The sequence below is a fragment of the Emydura macquarii genome, unplaced genomic scaffold (genome assembly GCF_026122565.2).
Source record: "Emydura macquarii macquarii isolate MOO-44397 ecotype Brisbane River unplaced genomic scaffold, CSIRO-AGI_Emac_v2 contig_3517, whole genome shotgun sequence".
Taxonomy (NCBI): Eukaryota; Metazoa; Chordata; order Testudines; family Chelidae; genus Emydura; species Emydura macquarii.
Window position 1 is genome coordinate 7938670 of NW_027133654.1, and position 19894 is coordinate 7958563.

The 19894-nt window shown below is 39.8% G+C and overlaps 1 protein-coding gene across 1 annotated transcript in view; it reads left to right on the plus strand.

The window, feature by feature from the left end:
• COG2 (component of oligomeric golgi complex 2) overlaps positions 1-19894 on the plus strand; it is a 46722-nt gene that overhangs the window by 14364 nt on the left and 12464 nt on the right. Inside the window, exons 7-13 of the mRNA XM_067535946.1 lie at positions 1348-1527; positions 7520-7644; positions 9293-9419; positions 12394-12533; positions 17086-17147; positions 18571-18722; positions 19569-19769. Coding sequence (XP_067392047.1) covers positions 1348-1527; positions 7520-7644; positions 9293-9419; positions 12394-12533; positions 17086-17147; positions 18571-18722; positions 19569-19769 — 987 coding nt within the window. The remainder of the gene's footprint in view (positions 1-1347; positions 1528-7519; positions 7645-9292; positions 9420-12393; positions 12534-17085; positions 17148-18570; positions 18723-19568; positions 19770-19894) is intronic.

The window sequence follows — 19894 nt, forward strand, 5'->3', positions numbered from 1 at the left end:
GACTTAGGCCTTCATAATACAGTGTACATTCTGGAGCCCCAGGTTGAGACCCAGTGTTCAACAATCCCAGCCTGGAGTTACAGATGAGCATAGACACTCAAGCCCTATGTTATCAAACCCAGTGTCTGCTAACTTGAGGTCTACTAACCCTGGGCTTATCTTGTGGTATAGACATACCCTCAGTTCTGACTTATACTCCCCTCTGGCCAGCCCCACTCAGCTAATGCCCACTGATATCCTAAACCAGCATTGCTGTTGTGGAGCATAGGCTTCATGTAGCAGTTGGATCCACAGGAGGTTCATGAGGCCACCACAGTTGAATTACCAGCTGAGAATAGCGCAGGGGGAAGGGTGGAAGCATTAGTGGAGTATTTCTAGAGGAGCAAACTGTGGGGTACTCCCTGCGATGCCTTCCCTAGAAAGGCTCTCAGCCAGCTGTGTATTGTCAAATGAAATGATTGATTGCAACTGGTGACCTAAAGTTGGTTTGCCAGCTTAGAATATTCAGGATGGATTCCGGAAGCATTTCCAAAGAGATCATTTTTAAGGGGATACTTTGAGAGGAGGCATAAAAGTCACTTGACTGGTGGTCAACCGTTAAATCACCGGCTTCGTATTGGGAGACATTAGATGTGCAGTGGGACACTTACTGGGAGAATCTACTGGAAAGGCATGGCCAAAGGGGTATTTTTGGGGAGAGTGTTGGGAATGAGTGGAGTTTAAATGGAGGAGATACTGCCAGAGGGAGAATCTCCACAAGCAGACTAAACGTGGTTCGCTGACTGAAGCAGCTATTAGTCCTGGCAGCTGCCAAACATGGAGGTCCATCATTTGTTCTAATAGATTGCAGTCATATTGGCTCATAGTTCTTCGACCTGAAATGTTGGGGACTCAATCACTGCTTTTTTCATAAAATCCAGGGGTAAAGGCTGCAATTGTTACCACTAGCAATTGATTGAAATAGTTGACACAAGGTGTGGTTTAGTTGATTGGGGGGGAACAATTGTTGATTTATCGTTTCTCCCGTGTCAATCAGATCCTAGACTGTTGACCAGATTGATTTTTTTAATATACAAAAGAAAATAGTTGATTTTTTTCTCTAGTTTAGCATTGTTCGGTTGAATAATTTCATGATAAGGAGTTAAGTATATAGTAATAATCCATAAAGATAAGTGATTAGGCTTATTTTAATCATTGCTTTTTAATGTTAAATTGATACTGACAGTTATTACAATTCTGACTGTATAAATTTTAATTTTAAAAGTGTATGTTGAAGTTGGTAAATCTTCTTGCACATAACTCAAGTAAAAAGGGCAATGCTCTGTTTTTATCTCTCCTTCTTTGTAGCGTATAGCTGGAATAACAGCTATGTTGCAGCAGTCTCTGGAAGGGCTGCTATTGGAAGGCCTTCAAACTTCCAATGTTGACATAGTACGTCATTGCTTACGGACCTATGCAACAATTGACAAAACACGAGACGCAGAGGCATTAGTTGGTCAGATTCTTGTAAAACCATACGTAGATGAGGTAAGATAAGATCCAAAGGAAACTAAGTGGCTTGGGGAAATAATTTGTTTACCTGTGAACGTGTCGCTTCCCTGGTGCTCCCTCTGACTACAGTTAGCACCTTCAAAGCTCCAATTCCCAGTTTCAGATTGCTTGATAGTATCCTCTAATATTAGCTTCCAATTTCAGTTATCTTAAATAAAATACGTTTGGCATGGGCAATAGAGAAAATCAAAATAAAACAGAAGTCTAGCAAAATATTATCATAACTAGGGTTAGACTACAATAAGTGTAACTAGTAAGGCCAGACCTCTTAATTACAGAATATTGGTTAAACAAGATGAAAATCTCAGATTTCAGAAAATCTGTGCCTGACAATGCATTCTGTTTCAGTACCACCATCTTTCAATAAGGTCAGGAAGTATCTGATCTTTCTGGCCTTGTCTGTACTGTCAGTTTTGGTGGAAGGCTTCCACCATTGCACTAGTGTTGATGCAGCTCTACTGGCAATAGTGGAAGTAGTGTTAGTGTAAACCAGCTGTGCCAGGGTTTTTTCCACAGTGTCAGGATGTGCTTGGGCTGAGTTAGACAACTTGGTCGTTAGAAGTGCTAGGTGGCTAATCTACTGTTCCCACTGTTTCTAGCGCTGGTGTTGCTGCACTGTTGGTAATGTAGTGGGTGGGAGACTTCTCTAAAACTGCCAATGTGGACAAAGACTTTGTCTGCCTAGATGTGTTGTAAACTTTCTCTACACTGAAAACTTCTCTCTCCTCCCACAAAAAAATCTGACTAGTAGTAGCAGTAGTCGGAAAACTAATGTATACTTGACATCAGCTGGTGACTGGTCTGCACTAGCACTCCCACCATTGCTCCTGCTGGTTCAATTTAAGGGATGCAAATTTAGTTTTACAAAAATGGTCATGGTAAACAAGACCTCAAGCTCTGTCTGGGGCATCATGCTAAGATATGTGACATAGTTTCAGGGTAAGTGAACCTGTATTCACTCCTCTGTGGTCTACTCCAGGAGTTTCCAGTCAGGTCTCCTATTGTCACCTGTCTCTGGATTCGTACCCTTGTCCCAGTTGCTTCTGACCAGGGAAGTTCTAAGACTGCATGGCTCCCTGCCTTGTCCTGTGATATCCCCAGCGAGCCAGTCTGCCTAATGGCCAGTGCTTGTGCTTTACTTTCTCTCTCAGGGCTATGAACAGCATACTGCCAGCAGTTACAAGCTACCATGCCGCCCTTCCTAAGCAAGCACATTTATTCTTTAGGTAAAAGGATTCCAGAGAAAACAAAAAAACCCAACAAAAGGTCCTAGCTGAATGCCAAAAGCTTACCAGAGATCACCCATCAGTCTTAGGGGCTCTGATAGGCCAAAGTCTTTCCAACCCTCTTGCAGGTGTTGGAAAGAAGGTCCTGTTGGTTTGCTGGAAGAGAAAAAAGGTCTGGGGTCAGTTTAAATGCAGCCTTTTTTATACCAAAAACCATGTTATTGTCTTCCTAGTCTCTGGAAACACAGTTTGAACCAGAACATGCAAACCTCTTTGGGGGTGCTACTTCTCTGGAGGTGTGAGTGATTGACCTTAGTCTCACACCCCACTCTTTTAGTTCGTGAAGGAGTTGTGGTAAGCCTCCCACATGGCCCACACTGACACACAAACTTAATACAGTGTGTTCCCCCAGAGATACTACATGCAGTTGCAATATCTGTCATGGTAGTGAAAACCCATCATTAGCATATCTGGCATTGGGTCATTCCTCTTTTTCAAACAGCCATAGAAAATAAGTTTGCAGTTATTTTAATTAAGTTCCTGATCTTCATACTGATGTAACTTCCTCTCAGTTTGCATTGGGGATATATTAAGTGATATTGGCACATCACTTAGGTTTCAGTTATGTTTCTTTTCTTGGCTTTTTAAAAAACATAGAAGTATAATTATGTTAATTATTATTCTGGGACTTTACGCATTGTTCTAGCATGTGTGTCCGCCTGTCCTTTAAAATAAGTTTTTCCTGTGTCTTCCACAGATTAGTCTAATTTATATGCACTCAAACAGATGTTACTGCAAGTTAACAATGTACATAAATACATGTACATAAATCATTTACCAAGCTATTAGGAAGTGTTGTTCTACATGTTCTCATATTTAAAATATTTAAAATAAAATTAGGCCAATTAGGCATTCTTTCCAGGAACAGGTAACACCTCAATATTGTTTCAAAGGATACCCACTCATTGCTGGGATCTGAGTAAACTCTTTTAGATTCTATTCAGTAAGGCTGTTAATTGACTGTCTTACGGGATGGTCTCCTTATTTTTTGATGGGATTGTAAAATCACTGTACCAAAATTAGTATCTTAAAACTTTGAACACTGCTAATGGTTCTGAAAGATCTGGCCCATTCATACAATATCTGCTTGGGGAAAAAGCCTGTATAATACCTGATGACATGTACATTTTTCTATTAAAGAACAAAATATTTGCTCCTCCTCTGCATTGTTGTGAGCAGTAAGGAATGTCTCCTACGCTCACATTTTTTTATACTGCATAATATTTTTCCTCCTTATCTGGTGTCTTTGAATTGTGGGTTGATTTAATCATTTATTCTTGCACTACTTTACTTGTAAGACTCTGTTATGGCCACCATTCTCTTAGTTGAGAGAGACTTAATAAAGCACTTCTCAGTTGAAGGGGCTGCTATGGCACATGTCAGGTATTGAGTAGTAGTGCATTTTCTCGCCCCACTCGTAGGATAGAGCAAGCTGTTTTTGTAACAATCCTGTTTTGCTGCGTGGACCATGTATTGCTAAAGATGACAAATATTTAAGGTGCAGAACAACACTGTACTGATTCTTATTTCTCAGTTTCTTGAGCACATTCCCATATTATGGTCTCTTGTTCCTTAGGCTGTACAGTTGCCTTTCCTCAGCCTGTCCTGCCTTCTTGAAGATCCAGGCTGATGGACAGAAGTGTCCTTAAACTACTACTGCAGGTTGTTCGGCTTCGGTTTCTTTTAGCTACTGATTGCCACACCTGTGATTCTTTCCGTTAGTCCCCGGGGGACTGATCTACACAGCAGTTGCCACAGGGTGGCGGACTTTTTCTGGATCACATTAGAGCAATATTTCTTAACCTGGGGTTTTAGAGGGGTCGCAAGTGCAGAGCTGGTATTGGGGGTGGCAAGAAAGGCAATTGCCTGGAGCCACAGGGGCGCCATGAAACTAAGTTACATGCCTCAGCCCCGTGGGGGTGGGACTCAGGCTTCAGGGGTACAGTAGTTTGGAAAGGTTAAGAACCACTGCATTAGAGAGATGAAGATGCTGCCACTTCATCATTACGTAATGAGAGATGCCTTCGCATCTAGATGCTAATAACTGGCTTTGTTTCCCCTTTAAGCTATGGTTCTTTCGCTCTTATTGTGGAAGAATAGTCTCCTTTTCTGATGTCAGTGGAGCTGAGGCCGCATTGCACAACAGTGAGCTTGTTTTTCTCTGCTCAGAGGGTGGGAAGAAACCTGTAACAGTTTTGGAATAAATGAGAGAAAGCTGTTATGAACCATTGAGACTCATCTCTCACCTACATACCCAAATACTCACAGGGCAGAGAAACTAAAAATTAAGGGACAACCTTTGGGTCTTGACAGGGGAAAAGAATAAAGCCCTCACCATGTCTGTTAGAAGTACTGCTCTTGGATCCCTAGTTAAACCAAAACAACTAAGAGGAAAGCAAGAAATTCTGTCCATTATTATGTTAGTTTCCCAAGATCCCTTCTTTCTCTCATTTACTATCCTAAAGGACTAAAAGGGGAAATAAAATATCCACATTAGATGGATGGGAAATACAAAGAAACAATGGGACAACATTGAAAATAGACAAACAATATTGTATCCATCTGTTGTGTGTTGTTTTATACTTAATCCTTGCCCCAAAGAGTTTACAATCTACCTTTTAGTTCTGTATTCATATAGTGCCTAGCACAGTGGGATCCCAGTCCATGACTAGGACTCCTAGGTGCTACAAATAATTAATAATAAATCACTTAAAAGGGTAAAATACCCTGTAACAAAAGCTCACTGTAGCTTGTTTCTTCGTACTTATAGATAATCCAGTCATTCCTTGCTGTTACATTTATAGGATTGGTTTTAAGCGCTGACAATAAAAAGCTATTTGAAAGGGACTGTAGACCCAATCCAATGCCCATTGAAGTCAGTGGAAAGACTCCAGTTGACTTCAGTAGTCTTTTGATCAGGCTCAACGAAGACCAAATTGTAGGTTTTGGAAAGCTTGTTCTTACAAAAACAAAAACTGGTAGAAAATTTTCCTTGTTTTTTTGAAGTTCAAGGAAAAGTTTATAACAAACATTCCAGTGTGGTGGTTCAATCCAGCTATTGTGGTAGCATATGCAAACCTGAAAGTACAGTTGATTAGAAACTGACAATTTAACAATATTAAGTTTGCGGACGACACTAAGCTGGGGGGAGTGGTAGATACCCTACGAGGTAGGGATAGGATACAGAAGGACCTAAACAAACAGGAGGATTGGGCCAAAAGAAATCTAATGAGGTTCAACAAAGAAAAGTGCAGAGTCCTCCACTTAGGAAGGAAGAATCCCATGCACAGCTATAGACTGGGGACCGACGAGCTGGGCAGCAGCTCTGCAGAAAAGGACCTGGGGGTAACAGTGGATAAAAAGCTGGATATGAGTCAACAGTGTGCCCTGGTTGTCAAGAAGGCTAATAGCATATTGGGCTGCATTAGGAGGGGCATTGCCAGCAGGTCACGGGAAGTGATTATTCCCCTCTATTCGGCATTGGTGAGGCCGCATTTAGAATATTCTGTCCAGTTTTGGGCCCCCCACTACAAAAAGGATGTGGACAAGTTGGAGAGAGTCCAGCGGAGGGCAACAAAAATGATTAGGGGGCTGGAGCACAGGACTTATGAGGAGAGGCTGAGGGAACTGGGCTTGTTTAGTCTGCAAAAGAGAAGAATGAGGGGGGATTTGATAGCGGCCTTTAACTACCTGAAAGGGGGTTCCAGGGAGGATGGGGCTAGGCTGTTCTTGGTGGTGGCAGATGACAGAACAAGGAGCAACGGTCTCAAGTTGCATGGCGGGAGGTCTAGGTTGGACATTAGGAAAAGGTTTTTAACTAGGAGGGTGGTGAAGCATTGGAATGGGTTACCTAGGGAGGTGGTGGAATCTCCATCCTTAGAGGTTTTTAAGCTGCGGCTTGACAAAGCCCTGGCTGGGATGATATAGCTGAGGTTAGTCCTGCTTTGAGCAGGGGGTTGGACTAGATGACCTCCTGAGGTCCCTTCCAACTCTAATATTCTATGATTCTATAACTTAGTTTTTGAAAGCTAAATGAGCTGCAAAAAAGTTATAGAAATTAGAAAACTAAATTCAGTTTTAAAGTTTTTAAATTTTAATAATCTCAAATGTTTTCAGTAAACAAACATAAGCAATGTCTTTAAAATTTATTTTTAATCTAACTTTGTCCCTTATAATAACTCCATTCCTATTGCAGTTTATGAGGGAAAAATTATTACAATAAATAAGAAAGAGTAGATTGGTAGACAAGGATTCCTGAAACACTGTGTGCTTTCTGTATTTTGATATCTACAGGGTGCTGGAACAATTTTTATAGTGGGGGTGCTGAGAGCCATAGAACCAAGCTGTAAAACTTGTATATAATGGAATCCACTTCAAGCCAGGGGGTGCGGGAGCACCCCTATTTCCAGCACTCTATGCCTTCCTGTTCTAGTTCACTTATTAAAGTTTTGTTTTTGAAGCACCTATATACCATTATGCTAATCACATTGGAATGATTCCAATGGCTGGTTAAGCCAACCAGAGTGCTACATAAGAGAAAATATATATCTCAAAATGAGCATTACAGTGTAGCAGTTGTAATATTTATTGAAGTCAGTGTGTGTAGGTTTTACATCTGATTGTTTTTTTTTTCCTCTGCATGTTCTCCTGTCTGATGTTTCACATTACACTCTTCCTGGCAGGTGATTGTGGAACAGTATGTTCAATCTCATCCTAATGGCCTGCAGGCCATGTACAATAAACTACTGGAGTTTGTTCCTCACCATTGCCGTCTCTTGCGTGAAGTAACAGGTGGAGCTATGTCAAGGTAAAAGTCTGTCGGTTATAGTTGTAATAGTTGTTGATTATCCAATACTTCTCAATGTCTCGTATGATATTTAACTACAATACACACAGGATTTGCCCTGTCCTTTCTAAAGATTAAGATCAATACTGTTTCTCTTTTATATCTGCACATTTTAAAAAATTGTTCTGAACAAGATTTCCTGATTCTGTGGCACTGGGCCTGTAAAGGGAGAGAAACTGTGTTACAGTAATGAAACTAAGTATCATTCACAGTAGTCCATCAGCTTGGCCTGACCCTGCAGCAGCCTTTGCCTTCTGGAGCCAGCCTGTCTGGGACCTTCCCTACTGTTATCAATTGGGCCTAGCCACCTTGAGGGATAGAGGGGAAGCCCTCTGAGCAGAGCACTAAGTCTCAGGGAAGCCAGGGGCTAGAGTGGCCAAGCAGCCAAGTGTGTTGGGAAGGGACATTGTTCAGAGAAGCCAGTGGGAGGTTTTGATTGTTCTTTGCCCCAGTTTTACAGGCAATGGGTCTGGGCTAGGGTCTTGAAGCACCCTCACCCTTCTCCAGTCTGAGTGCTATCTGGAAATGGCACCTCATACATTTAAGGAGAAGGAAGAGCAGGTCATCAACTTGGGACCTTAGAATGCTGAAGGGAAAATGTTTGGCCTCTGTCATATCATAGGTTTGACTAATTCATTGTGTGTAAGACAGGTTTGATCGATCTGTAAACTTCTTTTTGCTGTCTTAAAAATGCCTAATTCCTTGCAATTGAACTGCCTGTTTTGAAGCCTACAGAATTCAAGTCTACTAAACTGTATCCATTTATTAGTTTATTCAGAGGCTGGTTAAATAGTAAATTGCTACAATTAGCAGTGCTTAGAATTTAGTCTCTAGAGACTGCAAAATTACTTTTCTATTTAGCTATCCATTGCTGTGCTTTTTACGTCTTTAGATTTTGCTAACATTTCAATTCTGTTAATCCCTCAACATTTTAATCCTTTTAATAGGAGAATGTTTTTAGTATTTACTTGATGTCCCTACTAGAATTATAAATGCTTGTTTCTTTTTCTTCTCCATCAGCTTCTGAATTTGGAAATTCAAGATAAACTTTTAATCTTCCACTTGGAAGTATAGCACCACTTGCTCCATGTAGAAAGGAGACTCAGAGAGGAATTCCCTTTCTTCTTAACACTCCATTTCCATTTGGCATCTGATTGATGAGAGAACTGTTAGAACTTTAAAACATGCATGTTAGAGTAGGATTTTTTTGCTGATAAATATTTGTTTTCCAGAGTTCACTAAAAATGTGCTTCTACATAAAACTATTCATTGTTCTTCTAGAAAATGTATTAAATTGGAACGAATCCAGTTGTCTCAGATATGGTGCACCAGTGTAAACATACATTGTGTGCGTGCGTGTATATATATATTTGTGTGTGTGTGTGTGTGTGTGTGTGTGTCTAATATGAAAATTGTGAATAATCCCCAAATAAAGAACCAGTTTAGATGAGTAAACATGCCTATGTAGTTATTTTTTCTAATTAAGAAAAAATGTACATAATGCAGTGCTTAGGTTTTGGTTAACATTACTGTCAAATTTGAACTTTCACTAGTGAAACTTATTTTTTTGAAAAAAATAGGAATAATTGAAACATTTATCATCTTGCAGTGAAAAAGCAAATACTGTTCCTGGATATGATTTTTTAGTGAATTCAGTGTGGCCGGAAATAGTACGTGGCTTAGAAGAAAAATTACCATCACTTTTTAACCCTGGAAACCCAGATGTATTTCATGAGGTAATTTTAAGTGTTTTTTTACATTTGCTACAACTTTGATCTGGAGGAAGAACTGAGTGTATCATGCTCCCTAGCTTGTTTTTTCACATTTTCTTGTGAAAACTCGTGTTGCATGTCTCAGAATAAGGTGGTATGTTAGAGATCATGTGATAGTTGAAATTCTATTTTAACTTTCTTAGAAGTAAATTCTGCCTTTAGATGCATGAGAAGGACTCGTATTGAAGTTAGTGGGAGCTGCACAGTCATGTGAATTTGGTCTTAACATTTGCTAGACAGCAGATATCCCTATTTTAAAGAAAAACACCACATAAATGAAGGAGGGAAAGGGAGAATTGAATTTTTAAGGCTGGAACTGCTAGAAAGAGACAGCTGTCATGTTAGTTAAACATCTGGGAAGCAACTTGGCATTTGAATGTGACTTGCCCTTTACTGTGGAAAGGTAAAAAAACAAAAACAAAAAAACCTTTGGTGTCCCATCTTTCTCTCTCAACCTTTAGTCTTTTTCATCACTAGTAATGTTGTTTTTGAAGATACTTCAAAGGGCAATTTGAATAATTTAAGTATTTTGAGGGGATGTGGTTATAAATTTAAGACTTTGGACTCATAGACTTTAAGGTCAGAAAGAATTATTATGATCATCTAATCTGACCTCCTGCACAACGCAGGCCACAGAACCTCACCCACCTGCTCCTGTAATAGACACCTAACCTATGACTGAGTTATTGAGGTCCTCAAATAATGGTTTAAAGACTTCGTACAGAGAATCCACGAGCAAGTGACCTGTGCCTCATGCTGCAGAGGAAGGCAAAAAAACTCCAGGGCCTCTGCCAATCTGCCGTATGGAAAATTCCTTCCTGACCCCTAATATGGCGATCAGCTAAACCCTAAGCATGTGGGCAAGACTCACAAGCCAGACACCTGGAAAGAATTATCTGTAGTAACTCAGAACCCACCCTATCTAACATCCCATCACAGACCATTGGGCGTATTTACTGCTAGTAGTCAAAGATCAGTTAATTGCCAAATTAGGCTGTCGGATCGTACCATCCCCTCTATATAAACTTAACAAGCTCAGTCTTGAAGTCAGCTAGGTTCATTCCATTTCCACTTCACAGCTTTATCCCTACATGCCTGGCACTGAACCTATTCTGTAATCTCCTTCCTCTCTTCCCAACACTGTGTAACATGGGAGCTTCTCTTCCACTTCCAGACCACTGAGTCAGCTCACAAATCCTGGAGCACCTCCGAGGTTTTGGCACCATATACCTGGACAATCATGGAGCACCAATAAAAGGGAGGTGTAGCTGTGGAACTTCCACACTCGTGGTGTAATTCATGATGAAGGGGTCAATCTCATTTCCCTTCACAATGCAATAAACTGGCTGAGTGCTTCAGTTCCATTGCAGCCCAGGCTCTGGCTTTACGGGGTATGTCTACACTGCAAAATAAAACCTGTGCCAGAGTGTCTGAGTCCGGATCTATAGACTCAGACTCATGCTGTGGTGCTAAGAATAGCCATATAGACATTCCTGCTAGGGCTCTGAAACCCACCCATTCCCTGGGTTTCGGAGCCCGAGCTCCAGCCCAAGTGGTAACGTCTACACAGCTAGACTCAGGCCTGGTCTACACTGGCAGTGGAGGTCGACATATTGCCTCTTACATCGACCCCCTAAAGTATGCATCTCCATTGGCATGTAAATTCCGTTGATTTTAAAGCGTGGTAAAAATCGACTTAATAAAACCGCCACTGCAAGTGGCGTAGTGCTGAATTCAAATTCCATGGGTCGAATTTGCATCAGTGTAGGCAGAGCGCAACGTAAATCAACGCCATTGGCCTCCAAGAGGTATCCCATTATGCCCTGTTGTGACCACTCTGGACATTCACGCTGTGCTGTAAGATGGCCATGTAAACAGGAAATAGCTCTTCCCCTCAAGCCCTGGGAAATTTTGAATTTCCATTTCTGGTTTGGACAGCATGGAGAGAGCTTTGTAGCTGAACTGCTCATGGTGACTGCATAACCCAGCTTGGAGCCAACCAGAGGTTTTGGATCTCATCCATCTGTGTAGCGAAGAGTCTGTTCTGACTCAGCTCCAAGCCAGCAAAAGAAATTTAGATATATACAAGAAGATATCTTGTGGCATGTTGGAGAAGGGTCACAACAGGAACGACGCACAGCATTGCCATGTTAAGATCAAAGAGCTGAGGCAGGCTTATCAGAAACCTAGGGAAGCTAACAGCTGTTCTTGCTCCTCGCCCAAAACATGCTGCTTTTACGACTAGCCGCATGCAATTCTCGGCGGTGACCCCACCACTGTGCCACCACACAGCATCGATACCTCCGAGGAATCCCAGTTCAGGATGAATGAGGAGAACTCTGTGGACGATGAGGAGAACGGGTTATTTGTGATGCTCACAATGATAGTGCAGAGCTGAGCGGGCTCCATGTCTCTCCGGCAACTGTGTGTACGTGGTGTAGAAAAATGGTGCAAAAAAGCATTTGCAGTTTGTTTGGGACAAAAAGGGAGGGGGAGGGAGCGCGTTGCATCATGGGAAGACGACAAGCATCCCAAAAGCCTCTGCAGCTAGTTGCACTGTGGGATAGCTACCCACAGCGCACTGCTTTGAATGTCGATCCAAATGTGGCGAGTGGGGATGCAAGAGCCCGGTGCAAGGAGCGTGGTGTGATCAGGTTCCTGTGACTTCTAAAATTAGGCAGGTGAAAGTCTATTTAAAGTAAATTGACTTCATTCTGCAGTGTAGACATACCCTCAGGCTCTGAGATTCACTGCCATGAGTGATGTTTTTGCAGTATAGACATACCTATGGAGATTAGAAGTGGGGGAATTGTCAGCCCACTTTGAGCAATAAGTACAACTTTAATCTGATAGCCCACACAACAGAATCAGCATATGGTCTTGACTATTTAGGAACCTCTGAATTGTAATAGTCATATCATGGTTTTTCTTCATACAGAAATACACAATAAGCATGGATTTTGTACAAAGATTTGAACGACAGTGTGGATCGCAGGCCAGTGTGAAAAGATTAAGATTGCATCCTGCCTACCACAGCTTTAACAACAAGTGGAATTTGCCTGTTTATTTCCAAATAAGGTCAGTACTTGATCTTTACTTTTAAGGGAGGAAGCAAGGTGAAGTTTAGCCATGGCAAAAGAACGTAGTCCAGAGCCAAAGCTCCTCCATCCTTACAAACTGAACTTGTCATTTAAAAGCAGCTTTCTCAAAACACAGAAAAAGCCAATGTGTAAATAAGCCTTAAGAAAAAGCATGGATACTGCAACTGGTTACCAGGGCATGTAATTATTCTGATTTCACTAAGTTAGCCAGAAAACCAGGTAAACCTATATTTTGCTTTAGTTATAGTGAAGTTGATATCGAGTCTCACTGCTAAGACTGCCAGTGACTGTTCTAGACTAGTTTTCAAACCTTGTGCATCATCTATAGCTCAGTCTCTGCTTATCATCTTCCTGAAATTAGAAAGAATGTAGACTGAATGGAATTTTTGTAAGGCTGGCGGAATGTTTAATAAACTTATCATAGTAGAGTTCTGTTTTTTAAAAGCTCTAAAATAGTTAAATATCACATCAATTAATCTGCCATGGCTATGGGTTAGCTGCACCTTTTTCTCATTTCACTTAATGTACCTCCACAGGTGTTAGGCCTCATATCTTTACCTTTTCTGAGGTAGAATCCTGCAATTCTCCTGCTCTTAGATCAGGTCCTGAGCTAAAGTAGCCTGTGTTCCAACCATGCTTATTCAGCAGATTTAGTTTGACTCGGTACCTGCAGTTTTCCAGTCTGGAGTTTTTGACCAGAGGTTAAACACAGTTGACCAAAACAGCCTTTATAAAACAAATATCTGTGTAATCTTAACAGTAAGAATCAAGTACAGTTTGAGAGGTGTGAATGGCTCTTGCATAATCCCAAAATAACGTCACAATCCCTTGAGGGGTCGTGACCCCCACTTTGAGAACGGCTTAGCATAAGTAGTTAACACACATTTTGAGGGACCATTCAGTGTGAAGTGGCCTGTTATCACCTCTCCAGTCATAGGGAGGAAAGAGGGGAGGGGAAAAAAGTGGTGTGTGTAAATGCATTACAGATGGTTGTAATAAGCCATAAATCCAGCATCTGTTCAGTCTGTGATTTTTAGGATCTAGCAGTTATGAATTTAAGATGCCAGGCACATCTTTTGAAGGTATTGTGCAGGTTTCCTTTGAGGATGAGGACTGAGAGTCTGATGTAGAGTGATCACTTTGCGAAAAGTGTTCACAAGGGTGTCTTTCATCTTATATCATTTTTCTGGGAAACAAGGCAGGTGAGGTAATATCTTTTCTTGGGCCAACTTCTGTTGGTGAGAGAGACAAGCTTTCGAGCTACACAGAGCTCTTCAGGTATACAGTCATTTTTCTGAGAGATCATTTGCGAGTGTAGTGATTTTTATTTCACCCACGTAGTTGTTATTGGGGCATTTAGTGCACTGGATGAAGTACGCCACGTGTTGATAGGCATGTGTAGAAACAATGGATCTTGAAAGCCTTTATTCACTTTTCTGTCTACTTGCAGTCAGCCTCTTCTTGACTTAACCCCATGTTTTCATACAGCAAGTCCCTTACAACAATCAGACAAGCAGTGTTGGTCCTATGTTTGCTATCCAACAAAAAATGAGTTTTGTAATGTCACTTCTATAGAACTGAAAAGGAACCTCAGACAATTGCGTCTTTTTGAAAATGCTTTGCCTTTGAGACAATTGAACTCAGACGGAATTCCCACTGGTTTAAAAAAATATATGGTTAAAACATTATGCTTCTTTCAGCGTTCTTCTTAGATCTGTGTTTTTGTTCAGCATTGCTCCTTTGGCTTAGAGCACAAATTCTTAAAAGATGATAAAGTAGTTCCCACACCACTGTTGTATATTGGAATTTAGTGACTGGATTAAAAAGTGATTCTGAATATTTTATTTTGAACATTTTTATCTCACAAACTATGAAAATAATACTAATTGATTATATATAAACATTGGATCATTAATCTGCATCAGGGAAAGTTATCCTTTAAAAATGCTTTTTAGTTTAGATAAAGCTTTGAAATATATTCACACCCTCATATTAAATAGGAATTTTGTATTGGAATCTCAAACTTTTCCTAATGTACATAAAATTAAGGCTCCTGTTCATTTTTTTCCTTCTATGCATCTAGCATAATGAAAAAAACAACATGGAGGCGATAGTGGGGTGAGAGGAGATGCATAAATGTGTTTACAGTCTTTCTGCATCATTGCATGTTTGGTGGTATCATAAGGCCAGAAATGACCATTATGATCATATAGTTTGACCTCCTGTATAACACAGGACTTCATGATATCAGATTTGGGTAGTTATTAATTAAGTCATATTTCTTGTTCTTAAAGTCTGAATGTGCTCCTCATAAATAGCTAGTTAATAAAAAATTATCTATGTTGAGAATACAGTACTTAATTACTTTATGCTCTGAGATCATTTGTTTATATGCCTGCCATGATGGGAAAATGGGAATGGCCATACCAGATCATATTTATGGTCTGTGTAGTCCACTGTTCTGTCTCTGGTGGTAGACAGTAGAAGATGTTTCAGAGAAGGTGTGACCCATCCCGTGCCCAGGGTAGCGACCTGATAATGCCAAGGTCAGGACAGGCTGTAAAAGGAGAGCAGATTCTCCCAACACTGGTAGGTGACACTGAAGTCAGACTTCCCAACCAGCCACAAACTGCACTTCTGAATCCCCACAGAAGCCAGTATACAAATGCACACAGCTGCCTTTACTGCATTTCAGCTCCTGACTCCCAAATCAGCACTAGGTCCAGTAAAGAGACCAGTTATTTAAACTCTATGCTCTTTACTTAAAAGGTTCCCTCTGACCCCAAAGGGTCAGCCACAGTACCAGTTCAATATAAGTTTGGATCTTACCTAAAATACCATGCAGCCAACTAAAACTAAAGGTTTGTTGTAAAAAGAAAGAAACAAACCAAAGAGAAATGTTGAAGGGGCAAAGCAAATCAGATACATACAAATGATTGAAAGTCCATATACATCAGGTTTCTAGAAGAATTGTGGAATTGCAGGCTTGTACAGTTCCTCTGGTACACATCCAGTACCTGGATGGGTCTAAGTCCTTTGGTTCAGTTGCAAAAAGAATTGATCCAGAGGCAAGTATGTGTCTATAACTGAACAGGAACAAAGACAAAATGGTTTCTGTGGCTTGGCCTTATATACCCTCTGGCCCTGGCCATGCGGTCTTGTGGAATATTACAAGAACTACAACGGAGTCCAGAGTCACATGGACCAATCCTGGTAACTCTTCAGGTATGCCTTTAGTGTCTTCCTGGGCCCCTTGCATCTGTGAGTGTCTTAATGGGCCATTAAGCAGGCTGTTGTTCTGCCGCCATCCTATCTGGGGTGTTACCCAGGCAGCACAATTTGAAATACAGATATCTCAAGTATATCTATAACTTCCATTTCACATATTACACACGAACATAAGTATTATCATCTGACTTAGCATATTATAACTTTTCTAACAGTACCTGACATGGCATATCTCACATGAATTATTATGATTTTGACATATTGATGTCAAACAATATAACAAATGCTCTCCCTCCATCTACCCAGCATGACACCCCCAACGCGAGACTGGTGTAGAAAGGAGTAATCAGAGCTCCTGAATACACCCCAAGGCCCCCCCCCTCGTTCAGACAGCGTGACAGAAGGTACAAGAAACTATATAGAGGGCAATTATAGAATTTTGTGAAACTCTTTTAGAAATGACCTATGATGTACCAGTAGCAGCAAAAAGAGAAGCCAGAGACCAATAAATAAATAAAGTCATCCTTGTGAGCAAAATTAAAATAACTGCTTTGCTTCAGGACAGTTTAAAAATCAGTTTTAAAATATTTTGGTAATAACCTTATTTAACCAACACTCCCCTGAAAGTTACAATGCAGGATCTGTCTAGTGTATTGTACAGATAAGTATCCTGAGGCTGTGTACTCTATTTAGATAATATATGATGAAACATATATGAGAGAATTGGAAGTTTTCAGTACTGACTTTTGCTTTTATAACCCCAAAGTTTTTTTTTTAATGAGGTCAAGGCATTCTGGGAGGAACTATTGATTTTTATCAGGTACAGAACTGTTTGCAGAACCTTGTGCCACTCACTGTTCATTAGAAAACATGTGGAAAGCTACAGCACCATGATCATGTGACATACCTGAAGGTTAACTAAAGCAAATGTAAGAAGTGAGACAATGTGTTGACTTTTTCAACGTGAAAGCAATAAAATTGAACAAGTTAGTGTTTCTTAACAAAGCTGAGGATGTTTGTCTGTAAACTTGCTTCTTTTTATAGGATGTTACTAATTATGACTTTAATCAGTTTCCCACTTGTTCTGTGTAATTTTCATTTCTGCTCGCAAAATTCCATTCTTTTTCTTTCAAATGCTTTTCAGTTAGGGATCAAACTAAGCAAAAACCAAAAAACCCTCACCAAACAAAAAATCCCACCTTTTTTCCTTATATAGCTGACAATATCAGGTGTGTTTAGACACTAATTTAAATAATTCTTGACTTGTAATATTGAACAATATTTATTTTTCTTTCTGTCAGATTTAGTGAGGTAGCAGGGGCCTTAGAAGCTGCACTTTCAGATAGCCTAGAAGAGGCACCAGGTAAATTTCCTTTACTAAATAAAACTAGTAGTTTTTTATCATGTAAATAAAACTGTTTTCAGGTAGTGTTGGTGATTGTCTGTTAGAGTAATCAGTTACATAAAGCTTTAGATCTTAAAATTTTCAGTCTTTACTGGTAAGTCAGTTAAGAGGGTTAGACCAATTCATTAATACAAATAGTGTTATCTGGTTTATACAAATGTGATGAGGGATCTAAACTATGTAGGTCTTCTAGGAGATGCAATTAAAAATTATGCTAGGCTATTGGGACAAACATCTTGTTTGCTTTCATAACTGTAAGGTTCTGAATAGAAGAGGAAGAAATAGCCATTTCTAAGCAGTGGTTCCACTTGTTACTCTGTGATATTGGTGTCATCCCTACAAGTCACTTGTCTGCTACACTGGCCAGAAATTAGGCAGTAGCAATTAATTCATATCTGTTGAGTGAATTAGGAGGCTGAAGCACTGAATTTATAATCTATTGAGTGAATTAGGAGGCAGAAGATATTAAATGGGAACAGAGGAAAAGGACTGGTGCTGTGGAAAGAGGAAAAGCCAGGAGAGAAACGTACAATGCCTTTTTAAAAAAAAAAAAAACCATGAAAGGCAGCTAAACTGTTGCTTTGATTGATGGAATAAATCTCTATGATCTGTATAAAACAAACTAGACTTTCTAAGCGGAGGACTAAAGATTGAGACAACCAGACAGCAAAGTTGGAGGTGGGGCACATTGCCTTTGTCTCTAGGATTTACACATTAATTTTAGATGAATGATAAATGAAATGTATTTACACTTTGAGAGCTAAGTACTATTTATTTGCAAACTATATAACTCAATTGCCAAAAGCGCCTTAAAAGTATTCATTTAATTATAGATGTTACTGATTGAACTGTCAATTATTTTTTTCTAACACTCCTTTAGTACCAAACAGCGATAACAGCTGCAACTTACTGCATTGTGTTGTCAGTACATAGAACAGTTGCTATTGTGATTGGCAACTGTCATGCACTCAGTCAACACAGTAACTTTTTTAATGTACCTTGATACCTGATAAGATAACTAAAACCAGTTCTGAAAATGTTATCCTATCAGATAGATTGGATAGTCAGTAAATATGGCAATAAAGTTGAACTAAGGGCGAGGTTCTTATGTCACTTTTGTGGCACGTTTATGCACAGTTATGGACACTTGAGATCCAGGGGAAGGTAGGTCTTGGATTAAAAATTTGGCTTTAAACAATTTTGTTAAATTGACAGTGTTTGAAATAATTTTAAAGTGATTTTTTTAAAAGTTCAAAGTATTTTGATTAAAAAATTTAACAGTAAAAGTACTGTACACTAGGCTTTGAAAAATAAAATTTAAAAAATAAGATCTTAAATCATGATTAGTAACATAACCACTATCCCGTAATTATTTTTTTAGCTGGAAGCTCATATTGCCTTTTGGCCACTCACCTGGTATGGGTGAGTCTTCTGAAGTGTTGGTCAGACCAAATGTTCTTACCATTATTAGCACACCGCCTATGGAAATTTACACTGCAGATTTTAGCACGCTACTCTGTGTTCATTAATGAGGTAAGAGAACCACATTCTTATGCCATTGATGCTTATTGATGACATATACAAATCCAATGAAAAGTGTACACTTGAAATCTATAACTTTGTAATATTTTAGTACCTTTAAGACTAAGAAATGTGTATCAAGCGCAGTTTAGATAGAGCCTTGAGACTAAAAAAGATATTGCAACAAAATGTTAATGATCAGGAACTATCTGAAAACATGACTTATATGAAAAAGTGTTGTAGAGAGACAACTGACTCAGCTGTCTTCTCTAAAGCCATTATAATGGGACTGATACTCAGGTTTCGACTTTTCTGTGTTGCAGCTGAAATGTGACAATTGATGTTGACAGTGTCACTATACAGTTGGGGATATCAGCCAATGCAACCCCTGTTATTTACAGGAGTAACATTTTTAGGGGTGTGAAAATAAAGAAATTGCTACATCCTTGGTGAAATGGAAAACCATTAGTCAAATTCTCAATCCTCCATCCGTCTCCCAATGCAATCTAAACCCAGACACAGTGGTTTCTGTCAGTACCTCATTTTATGGACTTTGACCCAAAGAACAGATTGCATTACATAGATCTCTTTAAAGATGTATTTGGTTTTTACACATCAGGGTTCTGAAGTGATGCTGTACAATGTTGGATATTCTGAAGCCTTTTGTTACATAGATTTTTTTTTTAAATATTAAGCCAGGTACAGTCGGTCAGAAGAGACATTTAGATGCTTATAACTTCTGCAAATGATGTACTCTTTTGGGAAGAATTTGGGCAAGACTTTATACACTGCAATTGTGAGCTCAGCTATAACTGTCTTCTCAAAGACTGATGTTCATTTCTCATTTGGATACTACAGCTTTTACTCAGGCCTATCTCAAATGAAAATACAAAAGACAACAAAAAATATATGGCAACCAGTAGCAAAGAATCCTCGGTAAACCTGACCCCCAGTGAGGACCAGGGAAATGGTGCTTCGACAGAAACGCAGTGTTTACCTTCTATATCCAACACGCAGTTGGTGTATGTTGCTGCAGATCTGGACAGACTTCAGGAGCGGGTTAGTACATGCTACTGTACATACAAGAATGTTTTCATTGATGACATGTCAATATTTGGCATATTGTTTGTAACATCTTAAATATTTATCAGTGCTGAAACTAGCATAGCCTAAATATAGGAGGT